Source organism: Falco cherrug, chromosome Z, assembly GCF_023634085.1.
Source record: "Falco cherrug isolate bFalChe1 chromosome Z, bFalChe1.pri, whole genome shotgun sequence".
Classification (NCBI taxonomy): domain Eukaryota; kingdom Metazoa; phylum Chordata; class Aves; order Falconiformes; family Falconidae; genus Falco; species Falco cherrug.
The window spans coordinates 23,170,474-23,189,495 of record NC_073720.1 but is presented as its reverse complement, the minus strand read 5'-3'; the positions used below and the strand labels follow the sequence as shown (position 1 = coordinate 23,189,495).

At 37.0% G+C, this 19,022-nt stretch overlaps 1 protein-coding gene across 2 annotated transcripts in view; it reads right to left on the bottom strand.

Annotated features, from left to right (window-relative positions):
- The window catches only part of RNF180 (ring finger protein 180), a 79,278-nt gene that overhangs the window by 8,985 nt on the left and 51,271 nt on the right, over positions 1 to 19,022 (bottom strand). For both annotated transcript variants that reach the window (XM_055699559.1, XM_055699560.1), the window contains exons 5-6: positions 16,742 to 16,967; positions 12,465 to 12,590 (exon numbers count right to left, since the gene is read on the bottom strand). In XM_055699559.1, coding sequence (XP_055555534.1) covers positions 12,465 to 12,590; positions 16,742 to 16,967 — 352 coding nt within the window. The remainder of the gene's footprint in view (positions 1 to 12,464; positions 12,591 to 16,741; positions 16,968 to 19,022) is intronic.

The window sequence follows — 19,022 nt, the reverse complement described above, 5'->3', positions numbered from 1 at the left end:
GTCCTTATTTACTATCATCAGTGAATTGAATAATTTAGTATGATTAATAAGGGACTTAATCTGCTGGAGCACCTGCTTTAGTGTTTCAGCCCATTTCTCCAGCCTGTCTTGGTCTCTCTGAATGGCAGCCCCACCACTGAATCTACCAACTGGTCCTCCAATTTCTTGTCATCTGCAGACCTGATGATAGTGTGGAGAAATGGGCCAGAATTTCCCAGCATTCTGTACTTTTTTTCAAGGATAGAGTGTTTCTACACTGCTTTCACAAACAAGGTATCATCCCAAACTTCTTGCATAAACACCAGCCTTCTCCCATATGCACAACATGCACATCACATTCTAGTTATGCTAATATAATAGCTAGATTGCAAGATTTGCTATTTAAAATGAGCTATGAGACCTGTATTTCCAACAAAGCAAAAAGCGTATAGTACTAGAGAAGTTTATGAGGCACTTACCCTGTGTGAATGCCTGCCAGCACATACTATTGACTTCAGATCTTGTGTCCCACCCAAGCTCCAACTCAGTCTCAATCTCTCCGGCAAACTCAAATTCCCAAAGCAAGGCCATTCAACCCAACTAACATCCTGTCAGATCCAAAGTTTTATCTTTTCTCCTCCTCCTGCATGAAAAGCTTGAACCTCCCTATCCTCCCATCTCAGATATTTCAGCTCCACACACTGATTTTATCAGAAGTCAAAATCTCTTTCTTTTCTAGAGAGAGCCCTCAAATTCCAAACTCCTCTTGTCCCAGGATGCACACCAGAATCTCCAGCTTTCCCACGTTAAAACTTCTTCCACCACCTTTCAAGGCCTTTCTCGCTGTCAAGTCCAATCATCTTCCCAAACCTCCCTCGCTATCCTACTCCTACCTTCCTCTCATTTCCTCTCTGCTCTCTTTGAACACTTCTCTGCTTTTGCCCTTCTGATTTCATCTGTGGGCTCTCATGAGCTGTCAGCACCTTATACCCATGTGTGACTAAATTTACATGATGGTCTAAACATCTCTGCATTCCTTTTCTATCCCCAAAATCCAAGTCCTCCTTTCTGCTAGCAGTTAGGCTTTAGAAAACCTGGATGTAAAATGTACTGAGACCGGACGTAATCCTTATCTGAAACCATTTTTATATTCACTGTGATGACTGTCTTGCTAGCTGTAGGACTTCTGCAGGGCTTTTGGTTTAAATGTTGAAATCTGCGACAGTCCCAAGAGGTAAATTCTGTTTAAGCTGTTAAGTTATTTGCATGTGCATAAAGTGCTATTTATTGAACTCACTATGCATACAATACAGTTCTTCTGCACCTGAACAAATTAGCAGCATGCAGGCAATTTAGCAGGGGACACACAGTAATTGCTTTTCAAGATGCCGAAGAATGTTGCTTGCAAAGGGTCTAGAAAAGCAACTGATTACTGTGAAAATCTGAAAAAGCCATGTCCTGAAGCCTTTCATATAGGACACAAGATCTGATTGCATAAGGGGCACTCCTTTTTATAACAGTGGTTAGGAACCACTGTTCACTCCCGTTACAAATTACTTTTTGTTTTGTGACTTCCATAAGGCATTTGACATAAGAAAAAGAACATCACGCTACAGACTAAACTATGCGGAAATCCCAAAACGTGGTAGTGCCACTAACTGGCATACATTTATTTCATCTGTTGAAGCAAAAACCTTATAAAAGCCACAGCCCTACAGAATCAACTACCAGGCAAACGCTGCTTCTCACCCATCAGTATCAACATAACTATTGGCACTTATTTCTAAGAATCACCTCTACTCTCTTAAAAACTAATAAATCCTACATGGATCTGGGAAGTGAAAATACGCAAATGAACCAGAAATCACTGAAAAAAAAACCAAAACCAACCCAAAATAATCCATAGAAGTTCTTCTAGCAGTTACAGTTTTGACAAATATTTATTTCATATTGCTCTAACTTTCCATATTTTTTTCAAGATTCTAAATATGATCATCTATTCCTCTTTTCTGTAGGATTCTCTGACTTTTTCCACAGAGGTATGTAATCAAAATAAACCCAAGATTTAAGGTTATATACTACACATCAGTGCATAAAAGCTGTACTTGAATTCAGCATTTCTTTGGACAATTTATTGTTAATCACTGCAATTATCACCTTTAAGGCCTTCAGGACAGAAAGGAGACAATTTCTCATTCAAGCCTTTTTCCTCTGTGAAATACTGTGAATTTTATTCATTCAAAATTACAAATATTTACACTTGACAAAAAGATCTGACGGTTTTAGTCTGTACAGGAAATGAGATTTTTTTCCATGAAAATACAGCTCATTGTATTTCAGGAAGAACTACTTCTAAATGAAGTTTTTTGCATGTTCCCACCATTTGTTTGAATTCTGAAACATAAATATAGTGCTGCTACCATAAATTAACAATAACATTCTGAATATTAAGTAAATAACCAAATAAAAATGTGTGAAAGCAGTTACCTCTTGCTATTTTGTAGGCTAATAATTCAGCTTTTACTGATTAAAACACAAACCATAAAGCTAGCTAATATATCAAAGAATCATGTTACTGAAAGAGAAAACAAGAGAAAGATTTAAAAATGAATGTCAAAATCCATAAATCAATGCACACATACACATTGTACATTATTTTGCATAGCTAGCATTGTTGCTTATTTATTAAATATGAAATCTATTTACCGACTTTATGAGAAATATTTAAAAACTACTGTGCCCAGCCTCTCTCATAAATTCAAAGCAAAACTAGAACAACTTGTGGGTTTGATTTTGGGCTGTTTATTTCCCTGGAAATAAATGAATCAAGAAGCAAGAGGACCATGGGAGGGCAGAATGAACTTAGAAAACATACTCTGTCCAAACATATGTGATTGTTCTATAAATATCAATACTCAGAAAAAGAAGCTAATTGGCTAGTTTAAGTGCTGGGATGCATACTAGAACAGGAGTAATTAATCTCACATTTCACAATATAAAAGTCATTTGACTGCGGAAGCCATGAAGGAATTTTGATAGCCAGTCTGCAAGCAGATTTTTTTTTAAAGTAACTGAGTGAATTATTTCTTTGCTTTTTCTTTCTTTCCCTAAACCATAACATACTAAGTACCAAACAGGCAGGACATCATACAACAGTTTTTAAAAAATATTTATAGCAAAATCTACTCTCATACTTTCAAACCACTTTATTTCAGAATTCAATTACTGGTCATGAAATAAAAATAATATACAGTAATTGGAATTCACGTCCTTCTTTTTCAGGGTGCAAACTAGCTCTGTGAATAAATGAAATTTATTTGAATTTCAATGAATTATATTGACTATCAAATATATATTTGAAAGAAAACTGGCTTCTTTAACCGCCCTCCCCTTCACCACACCTGTTCTGACTGCAGTCCATATAGTCTTGATGACTGACAGCAAGAAATGAAGTTGCATGGTCTCCCTATAAGAGCATGTCATGGATCTAAATTCACAGTCTGCACACATTCAAAACCATCAAATGTCTTCTTTTAATTTTAAAGGTAGGTTTTCTACATGTATATTGATGACATATAGTTATGGTAATTTTCATACATTTGTCTTGAAGTAGGGATTTGTAATCAGTTTTGTTCACATTTGCATGTAGAAAAACTGTATCTTAACAGTGAATTTAACTTGTGGACAGCTTCACTCCTTGCCATGACAGTGCAGACAATGAAAAGCAGGGAATTTCAAACAGCAACATGATGTATTTAACTTTCCATGGTATGTGCACCAATAACCTATATAAAAAATTAATTTTTAAAAGTATGCAAAATATTCTGACTCTATGAACTTTCTTATTAATTTTTAATATATTTTCTATTTCTCTTCCACTCTCTCTTTACTAAATCTTTTACTCATCATGGTCTTGAACTCTATTCATTATCAGCACTCTCTTCTGTTGTTCCTACTTTTTATCACTGAACATTTCTAAAAATCATGTTACAAGTTTATGTTTTCTTTACATTTGTCATCTCCCCAGCTGATCACATACTATATTTCAGCTGTCAGCAACCCTTGCTAAATTATCATCATAACAGCCTTTAACCTTTTATGTCATATTACTATAATGGCATCACCTCCCTCTAGGTTCATTCTTCCCCAGAACTCCTCTCTAATTACTTACAACCCTTTAGGCTCCGGTTGTTAGGACTGCTACTGTATAAAATACATAAAATATGCTATTGATATTCATAGATAGGCTTAAAGGTAGCTCCAGATGAGTGAGTAAGTATAAAATAACATTAGAAAGGATTTCATACTGATGCTTGCCTCTAGTGTGAATGCTACTTGGCATACTGCTTAATTGTCTTTAGATGCTTATTTCTTGACTTGCACAATTGCTACATTTTGTTAAAGTCATTTAACAAAAACTTTGCAAAGTTTTGTTACACGTTGCTGTCCACAGTTCTTTCAGTGCTTAAGACTTTGATGTTTTAAGCCAACTTTACTGGAACACTGTAAGAACAGTAATGCAAATACTTTCGTTAAAATAAATTAATGAATTGGCTCTACTTGTCTTAAGACAGGGTCAGTCTGACAGCAAAGGTCAGAGGGAATACACGAGGTAGGCATGCCAGTGCCTCACCACACCCCTCTGTAAGACAAGGCCGTGTATATCTACACAAAGCATTTAAGTTTATTTGCAGATCTAGCTGTCTGACAACATGCCTCCCTTAATTGCTCCAGAAAAACGGGTGAATGACCTATCTTGGACCCATACTACTGTCTTTGAACAAATTCATATTCAGCTTTAGCTAATGTCAACCCCCAAAATTCCTACTTCCCATCTGAGCAAACAAAATATATATTAAATCCTCCAGAGAATGAAAAACACAAAGCACAAGAACACATCTTGAGAAAGCTGGCACAGTTTTTCTGAACAGAAAGTTTTCTGGTGCTGACAATACTTAAACAGTTTTTTGGAAGCTGCTGAAAAGCACTCATATATGTTAAAAAAAAATGCACCAAGGAAAGTTACTTGAAGAGTTCTCAAGAAGTAAGCTATTTAAAATCTAAAAAATATATTTATGAACTGTTAAAAAAATCCTTTAATCCCTCATTAAAACTGTAATGGTTATCTCTGACTTTTTCTGACACCATTTCAAACATCCATCTTTATCTATTCAGCTAAGATATTAATCAAAAGTCTCCTCACCTTAGTCTGCTGTTTGCTCATCTCTTGCTTCTTTGAGAAGGTATGCTTAATCTGGCTCTGAAAACTACAATCACCTTTTCTTTCTTATTATTCTCACATGTCACCTTAAGTTCTCTCATGATTCTTTTGTCCTTCACCAAATCAAAATTTCAAGTTTTGTTTTCACTTTTAGGGGTCTCCAAAACTTTGCCTTGCCCCAAAAATGTTGCCTCACTTTTTATAATTATGCTACGCAAGTACACATTCCTTCAGAAATCTTAGGAGTTTTCTACCCAGTAAGTGATCTAGGATCAAACTTAACCCATGCTCATGTCCAGATTTTGGAATGGTGTGGATCTATCTGTGTCACTGGTACAGATGTACAAAACAGAAATCACAGGCATGTTAGGTAGCAGAGACAATGTACATGTTCATCCTACTTTCTTCTCTATTAACTCATTGATAGTGATGAAGCCAATGGTATCTCTACAATCTATTCCCAGCCAAAAATTCTTCGTTTTCTTACAGTAAATGGGATTTCTATGAGGCATCAAACCAAAAGATTGAATACCAGGCAAACTTAACTTTCAAGGCAAGATATGTTTACAACAGCTGAGTTGAGACTCTTAGCGGGCTACTTCAGTACAAACTGCTCTCCTATGCAGCGCATTTTGCCAAGAGGACTGGGGGAGTGTGCTGGGGAAGCATGTCTGACACAGTCTTTACTAAACATAATCAGTTCACAGCCCATTAGGAATATAACCAGTTTTACTGGTCATTACTCAGTGGCCACAATCTTTCTGCTATTCTGTTTGGCGTAGCTGGCAAGGATCATTCCCGACTTTCACCAAAATGCACAGGAAGATACATGCTAATTCCTGCCAGTGATGAAGATGGAAGGCATTTTTGCTTCCACTTGTTCACAGAGACCTGTCATAACCTGAGCTAGTTTCAGCAGGATCTTACAGAAAACACAAAATTTAAGACCAAGAGCTATATTATGCTTTAAACAGATTCTGTAACGAACCACTTCAAAAAGCTACTAATTCAAAGTTTACCTAGGCTGGTTTAACTTGGATTACATATTGCTCTCCATTGTCTTTATAGAGGTCAAATAATAAATATTTATACAATCTTATTTGATTGTCATCAAATTGTAGGATATCTCATAAGAACAGGGATACTAAGAGTAGGCTGAAGGTCTTCTTCCTACCATATCATTCCTCCACTGACAAAGCCAAACAATGAGGAATTCGTGAATGGCAAGGAAAGAACTTAAGAAAAGGGCAAGCATATTGCAGTATTTTCGTGGTATTCTCTCAGGTCCCAGGACTTGCAGTTCATGGATCTCTACAGGCAAACGTGTTATCTTTGAGTTAAATACACTTTACTCCATTTTTCTTCCAAAAATCTGCCATTATTTGAAACCATGCTCTGGGGTAATTATAATTTTATTTAATGTCCTTTAGCAGGACATTATGAGACAGCGAATAACAGCAGCCCATTCACTTCTGCCATGCCTCCCATGATTTTAATTACCTCTATCATCCTCCTTCTTTAGTCATTTCCTGTTTTGGCTGAAGCGTCCTAGTCTGTTTACACATTCCTCATCAGGAAGTAATTTAAAACTGATGATTTTATTTATCTTCTTTGCACCCTTCCAGTTTACTACCTCCTTCTGTGATGAAAGGAGAATGATTTAAACATTGCTGAGGATCACTCAGCACCATGACAGTCTTCTGTCACTGCTTGCTCTTTGCTTTCATTTTTATATCCCCAATATTTCAGTACTGTAAGCAAATGTTATCACCTACATTTCTGTGACAAATATGCTGGATAGTACAAACTGTACCATATACCCATATGGACCAGACTGCTAATGTCCCTCCGGTGAGAAAAAATGAATTATTTATTTCCATCCTTTGTTTGTATCTTTCAAACAGCTATTAATGGATGAGAGGATGTTCCCTCTTATCCTTAACACAGCTGTTTTTCAAGCATCTTCAGAAAAAAAACGTTCTTAAAAGACTTTTGGAATTTGCAGTCTGCAGGGTGAAAGATGCAATACCTCTAACTGCCCTACAAGTTCATCTGTGTCCCTCCAGTGAAGCTGTGGGACCATGGCTGCCTTAGAGGTCTAAAATGATTTTGGTTTGTCTTACTGGCCAGTGTGAACACTTTGTTCACCAAGCAGAAGTAAATATGCCAATCTAACATTCATTCAGGGACATATCAAGAAATACACAGGGAAAAGCTTCAATGTGCTTGTTGACCATGGTTATTCTATCACAATCCTTGGTGTTGCATAATTATAGCTATCAATATTCCTAGTACAGCACTCTTATAGTATCATGGTTAAATGGAAACAAGCAATCCTGATGACACATACAGATTACCTAGAATTTAATTCCCTTCAATGCACTGATGAACCAATAGAAACAACTGAGTGGCCATGATTTCTGAGAGGTATATCACTCCCCTACACAGGCTAGCTCTGGATGCAGTTTTTAGGACTGGGAAAATGCTATGAAATATCTTTTCCAATGGGACTGTGGCTCTGAAGAAGTCTCTAAAGAACAGCCTCTGCAAAACAGATTAAAAGATAAAGGCGGCTATTGATAACTACACAATGCTTTGTACTAACACTGTTGGCAAAACAGCAGGGACAGAAAGTGGCAGGGCTAGCACGCTGAAGCTTAAGACATATCTGTAGCACCGACCTTTGTACCTTGAAGTTCCCCTTCTATATTATTTTATCTTTCAGATTCACTTCTGCTTGGTGAGGTGGAAAAATGAAGGCTTGAAGGCTACTCGCCATGGGACCCAAGTGGGACCTTGGAACCAAGAAACCAGTCTTGTGTTTCTTACCAGTGATGTAAGGACTTAGGGGCAAAGAAAATGGGTGCAAATGTTAGAGTCCAAGTTCTGACAAATCAGTAAAATGAAAAAGTTGCCATCAGTCCAGCTGACCTAAGACAAACTCAACCAGCAGTGCTTGGATTCTGTGTTTTCCGTCTTAGTGTACTATAGGCATAACAGATGCTCAAAGACAACACCTCCCAGTAACATGTGTCTCCTTGAGGCAGAAATTCACTTACTGTGAAGACTATAGACTGTAAATGCATCTTGAGAGAAATGTATGTGTGCAAATTAGCTTTTTGTGATTCCACAAGCAATACTGAAGAATCAGATGGATCCTGGCTTAAAAAGGAAAGCCTTTTGGTGAAGCAGCATTGCATGGTTCCACTACTGCAGTCATGAGTAGTACAACAAAGGAACAAACAACTTAAAACAAAGAAATAAGGAAATTAACTGGGGGGGGGGGGGGGGGGGGGAAGTGCAATGAGGAAGGATGGAATAGTAAGACTTGGAAAAATTAGCTCAATATAAAGATTATTCTGAGAGACTTATTACTCTTTCTAGCTAATATCATTGCTGCACCTTCTATTTTCAGTTAACATCTATCTTGTTTCTCTTCTCAGCAGATCACCACATCAGAAACTTGAAAAACAGCATTACTTTTTTTCTTCTTTTTTAAACAGAAAAGTATGATATTAAAACCTAATTGAGGTAATTTTTCATAGTAAATTTTGACAGCTACTAACTTCCTTCCTTTGCCTATCTAACTGAAATCATGGTAACAAGAATATGGAATCAGGAAAGCAGATTTTAAAGTGTTACACCCTGATTTCAAAGACAGAGATACAAAAATGTATCGACAGATATTACTAAAAGCTTTCATAACATTTCTTTTTTTAAAAAAATAGGTAGGAGATTGCACACCCTTTTCTCTAGAGAATGATTACCTAAAAGGACATGGCAGATGTGACCCACTGAGGTGGTGGGAATTGCCACTAGTATTAGCAGGCATTGAAAACAGTTTCTTGTAATCCTTGACTGATGCAGAAGTCAATAGCTTTTTATTAAGTCACTAAACAGATGAGATCAGTAAAGAACCAGCACAGTTTTCACTGGATGCAGCACTGGGGGAATGTTTTCTAGATTAAGCTTTTTTTTAAAAAAAAACAGATAAAAAGAATTACTCTATTTCTAAATAGGCTTTTCCACTTCCAATTTACTCATCATATTTTAAATAATAAAGTTAGCATAAAAACAGTTGGAAGGATTTCCTATTAGCCTGGGAATAATTATATCTTGAAATAGTCACCAAGGGCTGTAACTCAGAGGTTTCATCACCCCCCTCCCCTCCATTCTGAATGCCCAGCTATGTACTTATCTTCAGGTGTAGCTACAACCTTTCTCTATAAGCAGTCAGTCAGCACCCTTTTACATTACCATCACTATCTTGATTACTCTATCTGGTCTCTTCAATGTACTTCTGTCTCAGATTTATGCAAACGCTTTTCAAATAATCCTTTTAGGACCAGTGCACTAAATGTCACAGTCTGTTTTTTTATAATTCCTGCACTTGACTACACCACAGTCACTCAAATTAAGTATCGTTATTTTCAATTTAAATTATCTGTATCACTTCTTTTAGTCCACATTTTTGGTCTCAAATTACTTTTGGAGACTTACTCTTAATTTGTGAACTTTTTGTGACTGTGGTTAAAGAATGCAACTCCCATTTAATGGCATGCAAAGGCTACACTTACGAAGTTATTAAACTATAAATATATGGTAACAGGATCCAATTGAGCACATTTGCTATTTAACTGTCCTACTCAAACTACACTATTTAATTATTTTTAAGTCTATTTAGGGAAATCATTATTTGAGATGCTATTTCTACTGTGCAATTACATTTTTTAAAAGTTACCAACACTGAAAACAGTAACAAAAGTAATATCTTTGTTTAGCTCATTTCTCATTTTAGAGGAATATTTAAACCTAGCTTCTTAACTTTCATATATATTACAAATCTGAATGGTAAGAGAAGATCGGCTTTCATTCTTGAGTAGCATTTTGCCATTAACCTATCCTTGACCAAATAGAGCATACCATATAGAAAGCAATGCCCTATGCAATATTTATGAAACAAATGGGAATTCTGTTAATAATTATAATTGGAAGAAAATGCAATGCATTATAAGGACAAGCTATTCTGGAGCAACTTGCATCTGCCCTGAAGCACAAAAGTGCTATAGTGCTGCAGTCTCTTACTTTTTGTACAAAACCTCAAAAGCTACAAAAGTTTGGCATTGTTTTTAGTGAGAAGATAGTTTTACGTTCCTCATATGAAAGAAAACTCAGATATTAATTACCAAATCTGGCTCAGTGAATCACTTCAGGCAAAAAAGGAAAAAGAGAAAATGTTTCATTTTATCTAGCAGTCCTACAACATTCAGAAAGTCTAAATTAGTTCAAACTTATAAATCAACTACATAATCTAGGCTTTTCAACAGCCATCTTTCTCTCCTTGCATCCCAATCTAATTCTGAGGTCTGATAAAATCAGACCTAGCATCTCTAATGAGTAGTTTACTGTTGAAAATTCAATGTTTTTATGTCCAGAGTATTAATATTGTGCAAGAAGTTTTGTCATATGGAAAACTGGAATCATATGAAGTTTGAAAAGAGCTACTAGACTCTCAGTGACCACTGAATCTGCTGGACATGAACTAGACAACGAAGCATATACATTTCTAACAGGGCCACAGAATTTCTTCCTTGACAATGCAGTATTGTCTTGCAAAGGGCCAGTTATTCTCATGTTCAAAGCTGCATGTTTTCATTGCTTTCTAAGCACTGTAATCATATCCTTTTTCACTCCAGTCACTCTACTCATGTATTTACTCTGTTCTTCCTAATCTTTGCACTTTGCTTCCTGCAATTCTAAAATGTTATTAGGCTGTTATCTTCCTAATTAAACAAAAATTAATCTAAGTACCATCTTTTCCTGTACACTCTCAGCGATATTGTTTTGCATTTGTGAAGGCATCTATTATAGTGTAAGAAGGCTGCTGCTGCCAGTATGCTCAGTCTTCTACACCTGTGAAGTCCCTGGGAGCCTCCTGAGGCACGGAACATAAACAAAGCTAGGAAAATCAAATATGGAACTTTAGATGTTGCCAAGCAAAACTTAGATGTAAGCCCAAAAATACCATCCAGGAAGAAAATACTATACACTTGCATTTTGAACTGACACAAACCGTGCAGGAGCTTTTAGTCAAATAAAAATTCAGAAGAGAGAGACAGGGCAGTGACACTTGTATTTAAGAAGGCAAAGACAAAGTTTCAGACAGCTATGTGGTTTGGTCACCTATTAATTAGATCAAATCGTGCTCCCACATGGTGTGGGACTTTTAGGCTATCCTTTGGAGACATGTAAATCCAGCATTCTGAATTACATTTGTGGAATGACATTCCCAGTTTTCAGGCAGCACGATACTGAAGCTGTATGACCTCTCCAGATCTTCCTTTTATTTTTAATTATTTATGTTTGTACAAAGCTCAGCGTGGTAGTTTTTCATACTTACAAAAGACACAATTCATATGACACTATGGAACATGTATGAACTATGTCATATACATACGGTAATGTATTACAGCAGACCAATAAGCTCTGCATCAATAACACTACATTAGTGGCTGATAGAGAAAAGAAATACTCATTGTTTTTCCTGCCAACAGCTTCCCCTCTGAATAATACCAAAGATGATCAATATTAATTAACTAATCAATTAATTAATTAATACCTCAAACATCTCAAGTTGCTAATTTTTCATAGGTAGGAGCATTTCAGTGTCAAATCATGACTTTGCATGACACAGTTTTAGAAGTGGAGTACCAGAATTTATCAACTTTTACTTGTAGAAAGGTCTGTGGAGACTCACAAAAGGAATATAAAAAGGATGTTCTGTTTTATTTTTTCCATATACTTTTAGAATCTATTTTGTTCTTAGAAACAGAAAAAATATATCTGCTAGCAAGACTCAGCACTACAGAAAGTAAGTATGTAGGTAAACATTGATGAAACCTGGTGAAGAAAGGTCACTAGACTGAAAACAGGGAAACATGGGTAAACAGTGAATCCTACATTTCAGTGATCCAACTTAAACATTTTCCAGTAATTTTCTTTATTCCATTATGCAGACACAATTTTTTCCAAACTGGAAGCTACATACAATTATCCTAATGGTGTGCACAAAATTAAAGATTTAAGAATAAATAAAAAGGTATACACACAGATAGTCTTTATATGAGTCACCCAGGAGAATTTAACTCAGCTCTACTTCAATATCCATCTCTGATTTTCTACGGCATGTGTTAGAGCTAGAGGTTCATGTTCAAATGTGATACTCAAGACTGAGTGAAGTTTAGGAAAAAATGAAAAAACTTACCTTCAAAAACTCTGAAGGCTTTCTTGCAGCTTGGTAAAGGCCATTTTGCAGAATTTGATTTTTGAAAATTTTCTTTTAACTTCAAATATTCCATAGGGAAAAAAGATTTAGTAGAGTTGTTCAGATCTACAGTGGGAAAGAATGTATACATCAATGCTGTAAATACAGCAATAATTTGGATACATTTTTACTACAAAATAAACATGCCTTATCTACTGTGTAATCCATTTTCTGATTATAACATCTTTTAAATTGTTTTAAAATCACATAAAACCAAGCGTTTCCAGATATAGCAAGAACAAGTCTTACACATCCTGTTATGATTCTGTTCCTCTGAAAAAAAGCATTAAGGAAAGATGATGTCAAATTCTAGCAAAATTAAGTATATAATAAAGCAGGCTATGTTTGCTCAGTTGATACTGTTTTTTAACACGATCACTCAGTAACAGTAATGCAAGGAGAGGTGGAGTCTAAAAATTATTTTTTATATTTTTTAAAATGTGGTGGATTAGCAGGAATTAAGAACACATTTGTAGAATGACTACTGACAGATTTCAAGGGTTGACATATTTTATTAATCTCAAGAAATCATTAGCTTCTTGGGATATAATTTGGGGAAACAGCTACGCGGACTACAACTTGAACCTGCCAAAAATAACCTATCCATAGCAATACAGAAATGGAAATAAATTTAATAATAACCATATTTTCTTACCACAGAAGTGTTCTGCTGCTAACAGAAAAACTTCAAACCCCCCCATTTTGACCCTTCAAACCACCATGGCTCCAGATAAATGCTAATAATAGCAGCTGCTACCATAATTCCTTCTTACCATAAAAGAAAGAAAAGGCCCTTCACACATCTTATGAAAAGGCTTGTGTATTATTACTTTACCTGGTTCATTGCAATTGTACATACTTTTCAATAATTGATATTTTATGAAAGGATCAAATCTTCGTCTCTGGCAAATTTGAGAAAGCTCAGCTTTTTGTGAGCAGGCTCCAGGAAGAAGAAAAAATTCCAAATGCCCTTTGGTTGCAGTAGCTTTTTTCTATATAAGAGGGAGGCATCAGCAGATTTCAAGCAAAAAAAAATATGCTGGTCTTATTCTAAAAATTTTTCTGTATTTCACCATGTCAGAATGGAAGTGGGACGAGGCTACAGAATGCATGCAGAGTACAGAAATCTCCAAATCCTTCTATCTCATTATGTGAGAAGAGTGCTACTGCACCCATAAACCTCTGTTACTGAGGAGAAAGAGGCCATTTTCTTTCCTAAATGTAAAAGGAACAAGCTGTGTATTTTTCACTAGTGGTTTTTAATTTTTATGTAAGTGTTTTATATGCTACAGAGCATATATGAGAGGCATTTGAAAGACAGAGTTACTTGAAGTGGGCTGCTGCAATCAGATCAAAAGCTGTTGTTGTAGATGTATCCTGGGCACCCTGTCATCTGACCAGATGTGACTTTATCCTGATCAAAGAAGGGCTTTTAAGAAAATCTTTTAAGAAAGATGGGAATGCATGGTGGACACCACATGAGCAACCTATCTGGACTGGAACTCAAGTCTCAAGAGAATCAGTGAAAAAAGCTGACTTGGTGAAGGCAACAGGCCAGAGGAAGTATCATCGTGGATCGCATCCAGCTTTGTAGTTCTCGGTTAAGCACAATTTTTTCTTCACAATTGGTGGATAACTGACCTGTTAGCCTTCAGCTTTTTTTGACATGTTACATTCTGTTGCAGTTATGTTCAGGTGCAAAACTGTACAAGCTGAACGTGAACTTCTGAATATACCAATAAATGTTTTCTTTTTGACATGTCCTTGTAGAATAAAATGCAGTTATACAAAAGGAAAGCTGCATGAAGTATCCAAAATAAATTAGTGAGGGAAATAAGACATCCCAGTTTCAGCATTAGAGAAATATGTAAAGAATGCTAGCAACTTTGCTTTGTTTGTTTGTTTGGCTGCTATACAAAAAGTATAGCAGCATACTTCAACATAACTTTTAAAAGGCTTAATAAATAAGTAAAAAAAAATACTTACTACCCTTTACAGTGGTTTGGCACCACTCATCTTCCTTAATGTGTTGATTTAGAAGCTGCTTAGTATGTTATGCACTGGGAAATTACAAATATTTTTCTTAATGTATGTATAATAAAACAAAGTAAAATTAGTGTACCTCTTTTCAAATACATTGCTAAGCTAAGCATACAGATATCTCCTGTAAGGCCGTATAGATTTCTCTTATCTGAAGTTGTTAATACTAAATAAATCTCACCCACTGTTACAGCTCTCTATTTACAGGAGACTCTCTATTTACACACTTATGACACTGTATTAACACTTCAGCAAGACAGATCCCTTTCCTCAAAACTACATAGCTTTTTAGTATTTTCACAGAATGGGTTAGGTTGAAAGGGATGTCTTGAGATCAGCTAGTCCAACCCACACTGCCCAAGCAGGGTCAGTTACAGCAGGTTGCCCAGGAGCGTGTCTGGCTGGGTTTTCAGTGTTTCCACAGATGGAGATTCCATGGCCTCTCTGAGCAAGTTGTGTCACCACCCTCACAGGAAGAAGTGTTTTCTTGTGTTCAGATGGAATTTCATGTGTTTCAGTTTGTGCCACTGCCTCTTGTCCTGCCCGTGGGCACCACTGAGAAGAATTTGGCTCCCTCTTCATTCCCTCCCATCAGGTATTTTTACACATTGTATATGAAGTACTCAAAGGTTGCAAATAATCCTTGTGACATTTCACTTAAATGGCAGTACTTCAAATGCCTTGAAAAGTTTTGCAAACACTTTTTAGCAGGCTTCTATATTGTTTGTGCTCTCCCAGTACTATTTTGCTGCAGCGAATCTGTTAAATAGCTTTTTTAAGATTTAAATAGCCCTAAAACAACTGTAAGTAATTCTCTATTGTTGAAACACACTTCATCTTCTCTATTGTTGAAACACACTTCATCTGGTACATCAAATCCAAGAAGCATCAAACATGAAGCAAATTAAATGAGAACAGCTTGAAACCCCTATACACCAGCCAGGCAGGATGCTGAGAGCTCAGGCTGCAGCTTGCCATCCATTTTCTCTGCTGACTGGCTGACATAGTCAGTCCCTGCCCTGGAAACCAGCAGCTCCCCAATGAACCATTCTGGGACAATTAGTTTGTTTGAAAAATGTCTCCTTCCCACCTAAATGAGTTCTTATTAGCCCAGTCAGTTCCTCGAACTGGTTTGTGATCAAATTGTACCAAGTTGTGTCCGTGCAGAGGAAGAGTCTGTGCACAACCAAAAATAGAAGCTGGGCAGCTCTGCTCATCAATTTGAAATCATACTTTAATCTGCAATACCAACCTGTCATCATCACAGTGCTTGCCCAGTTTAAAGAGGATCACTGCAAGGTCTCTGCAGCATGCAAAAATAAACAAAACACTCCTTCATGGCTGAGTCATTTCCATTACTTTGTGACCTGTCTATGCACAGTTTTAAGTGCTCTAAATGGCCTCACTCCAGGTATCATACTGAAATTTTATTCACGGTGCTTAAATTTGCCTTTTTCAGCTCCAGACATAAAAGTTTAATTCATGCTGTTCCAAGTATCCCATCTAGAGCACTACTTACCCTCCTTCTATCCCAGTACTCATTCTGACATCAAACACCCCTTGCTCACCAAGTTTTCCTACTGCTATGTCAGGAACATCAGAGATGAAGGCATAAGAGGCCAGGAAAGGAGAAGTTAAAAACAAGATTAGTTAGGAGGATTCTATAGTTCCGCCAGCCTTTATTTTCACTTGTAGCTAAACTAAAGCCATAAAACCAAGAAAAGAGCATTTATTTATTTGTGTGTCATTGTTAGTAATTTTAAGAATGCTTTTCTGGCAGGAATTTTGACAAAATGTTTATTATGTTTGGAGTTTGTGATTATTTAGCAAGAGGAAAACAAAGAAATGCAAAATATGAGAACCTCACTTCAAAAATCAGCAAGTTTTAAAATACACATCTGTAACAAGATTCTTGCCCCTAGAGAAAGCCTGCATGGAATAGTCCTAGGCAGAATTAAAAGCAAAGAAAACCTCACAGTGGATTAACATCATGGAATTTTGCTCTACATGCATTTGGGATGTGGCCCATTGCATATTACTACTTCTTTCTTCTTTTTATGACTATATTTGGTTAGTAAAGTTTTACCATTCTTTAACTATGTATGTATTCAGGCCAGAAATACGGGAAGGAAATCTACGAAAACTGTTCTGTATTGCAAAAACTTTCATTTCTATACCTGTCTGGAAAAAGACTCTGGCAATTGTAGTGCGACACAGCGGACATGGAGTGCTGGCTGGATTGTCTTTGGCAAGCATCCTTAAGCAAGGTTCACAAAAGATGTGGTGGCATGGATAGCACATGTAAGGGTTGAAATAAACATCCAAGCACACCGCACAGAGATAGCTTTCTTTATCTCCTCTGAGTTCATGCTCATCGTCTGTATGTAGGGTATCACTTGCAGTCTGTAAGAAGAAAAAGAAACAGAAAAGGTATTTTTACAGGCTAGCTCATAACTATTTTGGATAAGCTAGCTGGCAGGAAGGTGACTTTAAAAAAAGCTTAAGAAGTTGGTAAACACTGGTGATATTCTTAATTTTTAATACAGGTTACTTTTAACGAGATGATGAAACATCCTGATAAGACAGCAATGTCAGAACAAGCACTCTGTGGGAAAGGAGAACAAAAATTGTATGAGACAGTAAAAGAAAGAAATAACAAAACCAAAAAGGGTAAGTAAAACTGTACTATCATCAGATTTCTTCTTTTAAAATGAACTTTAACAAATTTATTTGTAACTTTATTACCAAAACACCTGCTTACTTTGCTAAGAAAGGCAGAACAAAACAAAAATCTCTAAAAATAATCTGTGGAATGCTCTGCCCTTGAAAGGTAATTTGTGGAGGGCATGTTTGATCAAGAATAATGACTCACAGTTGAAACAAGCCACAACCTTATTACTACAATGCAGAATCTAAACCTTAGAGTAGAAAGTCTAGGAACCCCTAACAACCCTGGTAACTGCTTGTTTTCACCAGCACATATGCTCCAAATTTCCTTGCATTGACATATTTGTAGGGGGACACAGCTGGACTTCCCAAATGGTGTACATGCCATATGAGTGTAACAACATGTGTATACTGCCAGGTTCCTGCTTTGCTCTTGTAGGATGACTAAACTTTTCCATGTAATCTGAAGAACTCATACTAATGGCATCCAAAGGTTTTGGCTTAAAAGGTATTTTTTTGGAGCCCCAGAAAACACATTGACTTTTCTATAGCTCGTCTATCCTCTCTGTTTCACAGTTAACAGAACCCAACACAGCCCAATATCCAAGAGACCTGGCAGGAAAGAACCAAGACAGAGGAGGGTCTCAGACACTATGGAGTGTCAAAACGCTTCTCTCATGGCCCTTGTTCTGAACTCACAATCCTTGCCTAATGATCTCCGTTTAAGTATCTTAATTCTACACTGCCTTGTAATACCAGTGACTTCTTGTAGGATCCAATATCCGTAATACCCTCATGCCCCTTGATCAATCACTGCTCCGCACCTGCCTCTTTGCAAGCCCTGCAACACTAGTCCTGCAGCCCTTCCAGACATGTGTCATTGATGTTAAGTGCACCTATTGATGCATTTCTACCCAATAAATACTACTTCGTGCTAGAGCAGCTGCTTGACTTGCATCCACCTTACACACCACTAGCTGTATGTTACACAGGCCACTTTTGACACTCACGGGCCATGGCAGACAACCACCGCCTGGTATCGGTACACTAAATATTAATGGCAATTATTTTGTGCCTGCTGTAGAGATGGGATTCCCTAGATCTGTTTCAGAGATTATTACATTGGCTTACTGGTTTGAATTTCTGTTGTTTCTCATTGTAGTTAGTCCTTTTCTACCTGGAATATTGAACACTATGAATAAGCCCTAACAGATTAGGTACTGTGGAATGCATTTAAAATTACAGAACAGAAGCATTTACCCAGAATTTAGGAGTTCTGGATAAGGACTCATCCTGCCAATGTGGATCAGCCTTTGCATCCATCGCACTTTCCAGAATGCCAGGTGCCAAGAGGGTTTGCAAATTCTGGCCTGCTGTGATACAAATGCATGGAGATAGTCTGGGTTTAGCGCCATGTCCAATTGCAAGCTCTTGTGCAACCCTAAGCGTCCATACCTGTGTGGCCCTTGTAGCACTTACCTCAGCACTTATTACTCCACCTTGATTTTCTCTGTGCCAGACTTGAAACAGGCCCAGAAAACTTCAGCATGTACTGGAATTTACTGCAGAGGCAACTGGGCTGTACTGACAAGCAGCCAGTGTAGGTCTGGCTGGAACTAGCTTCTAGCTTCTGTAGTATCTATAGAAGCTAGTCCCAGACAGTAACAACTGGGACTATTACTTCTAGCTCCACACTGTAGGAAAGTGTTAGAGCAGCGTTGTATTACAACTAATCAATAACACTGTTTAACCCAGACTGTCTCCACACTTACAGCACAGACAACCTGCACC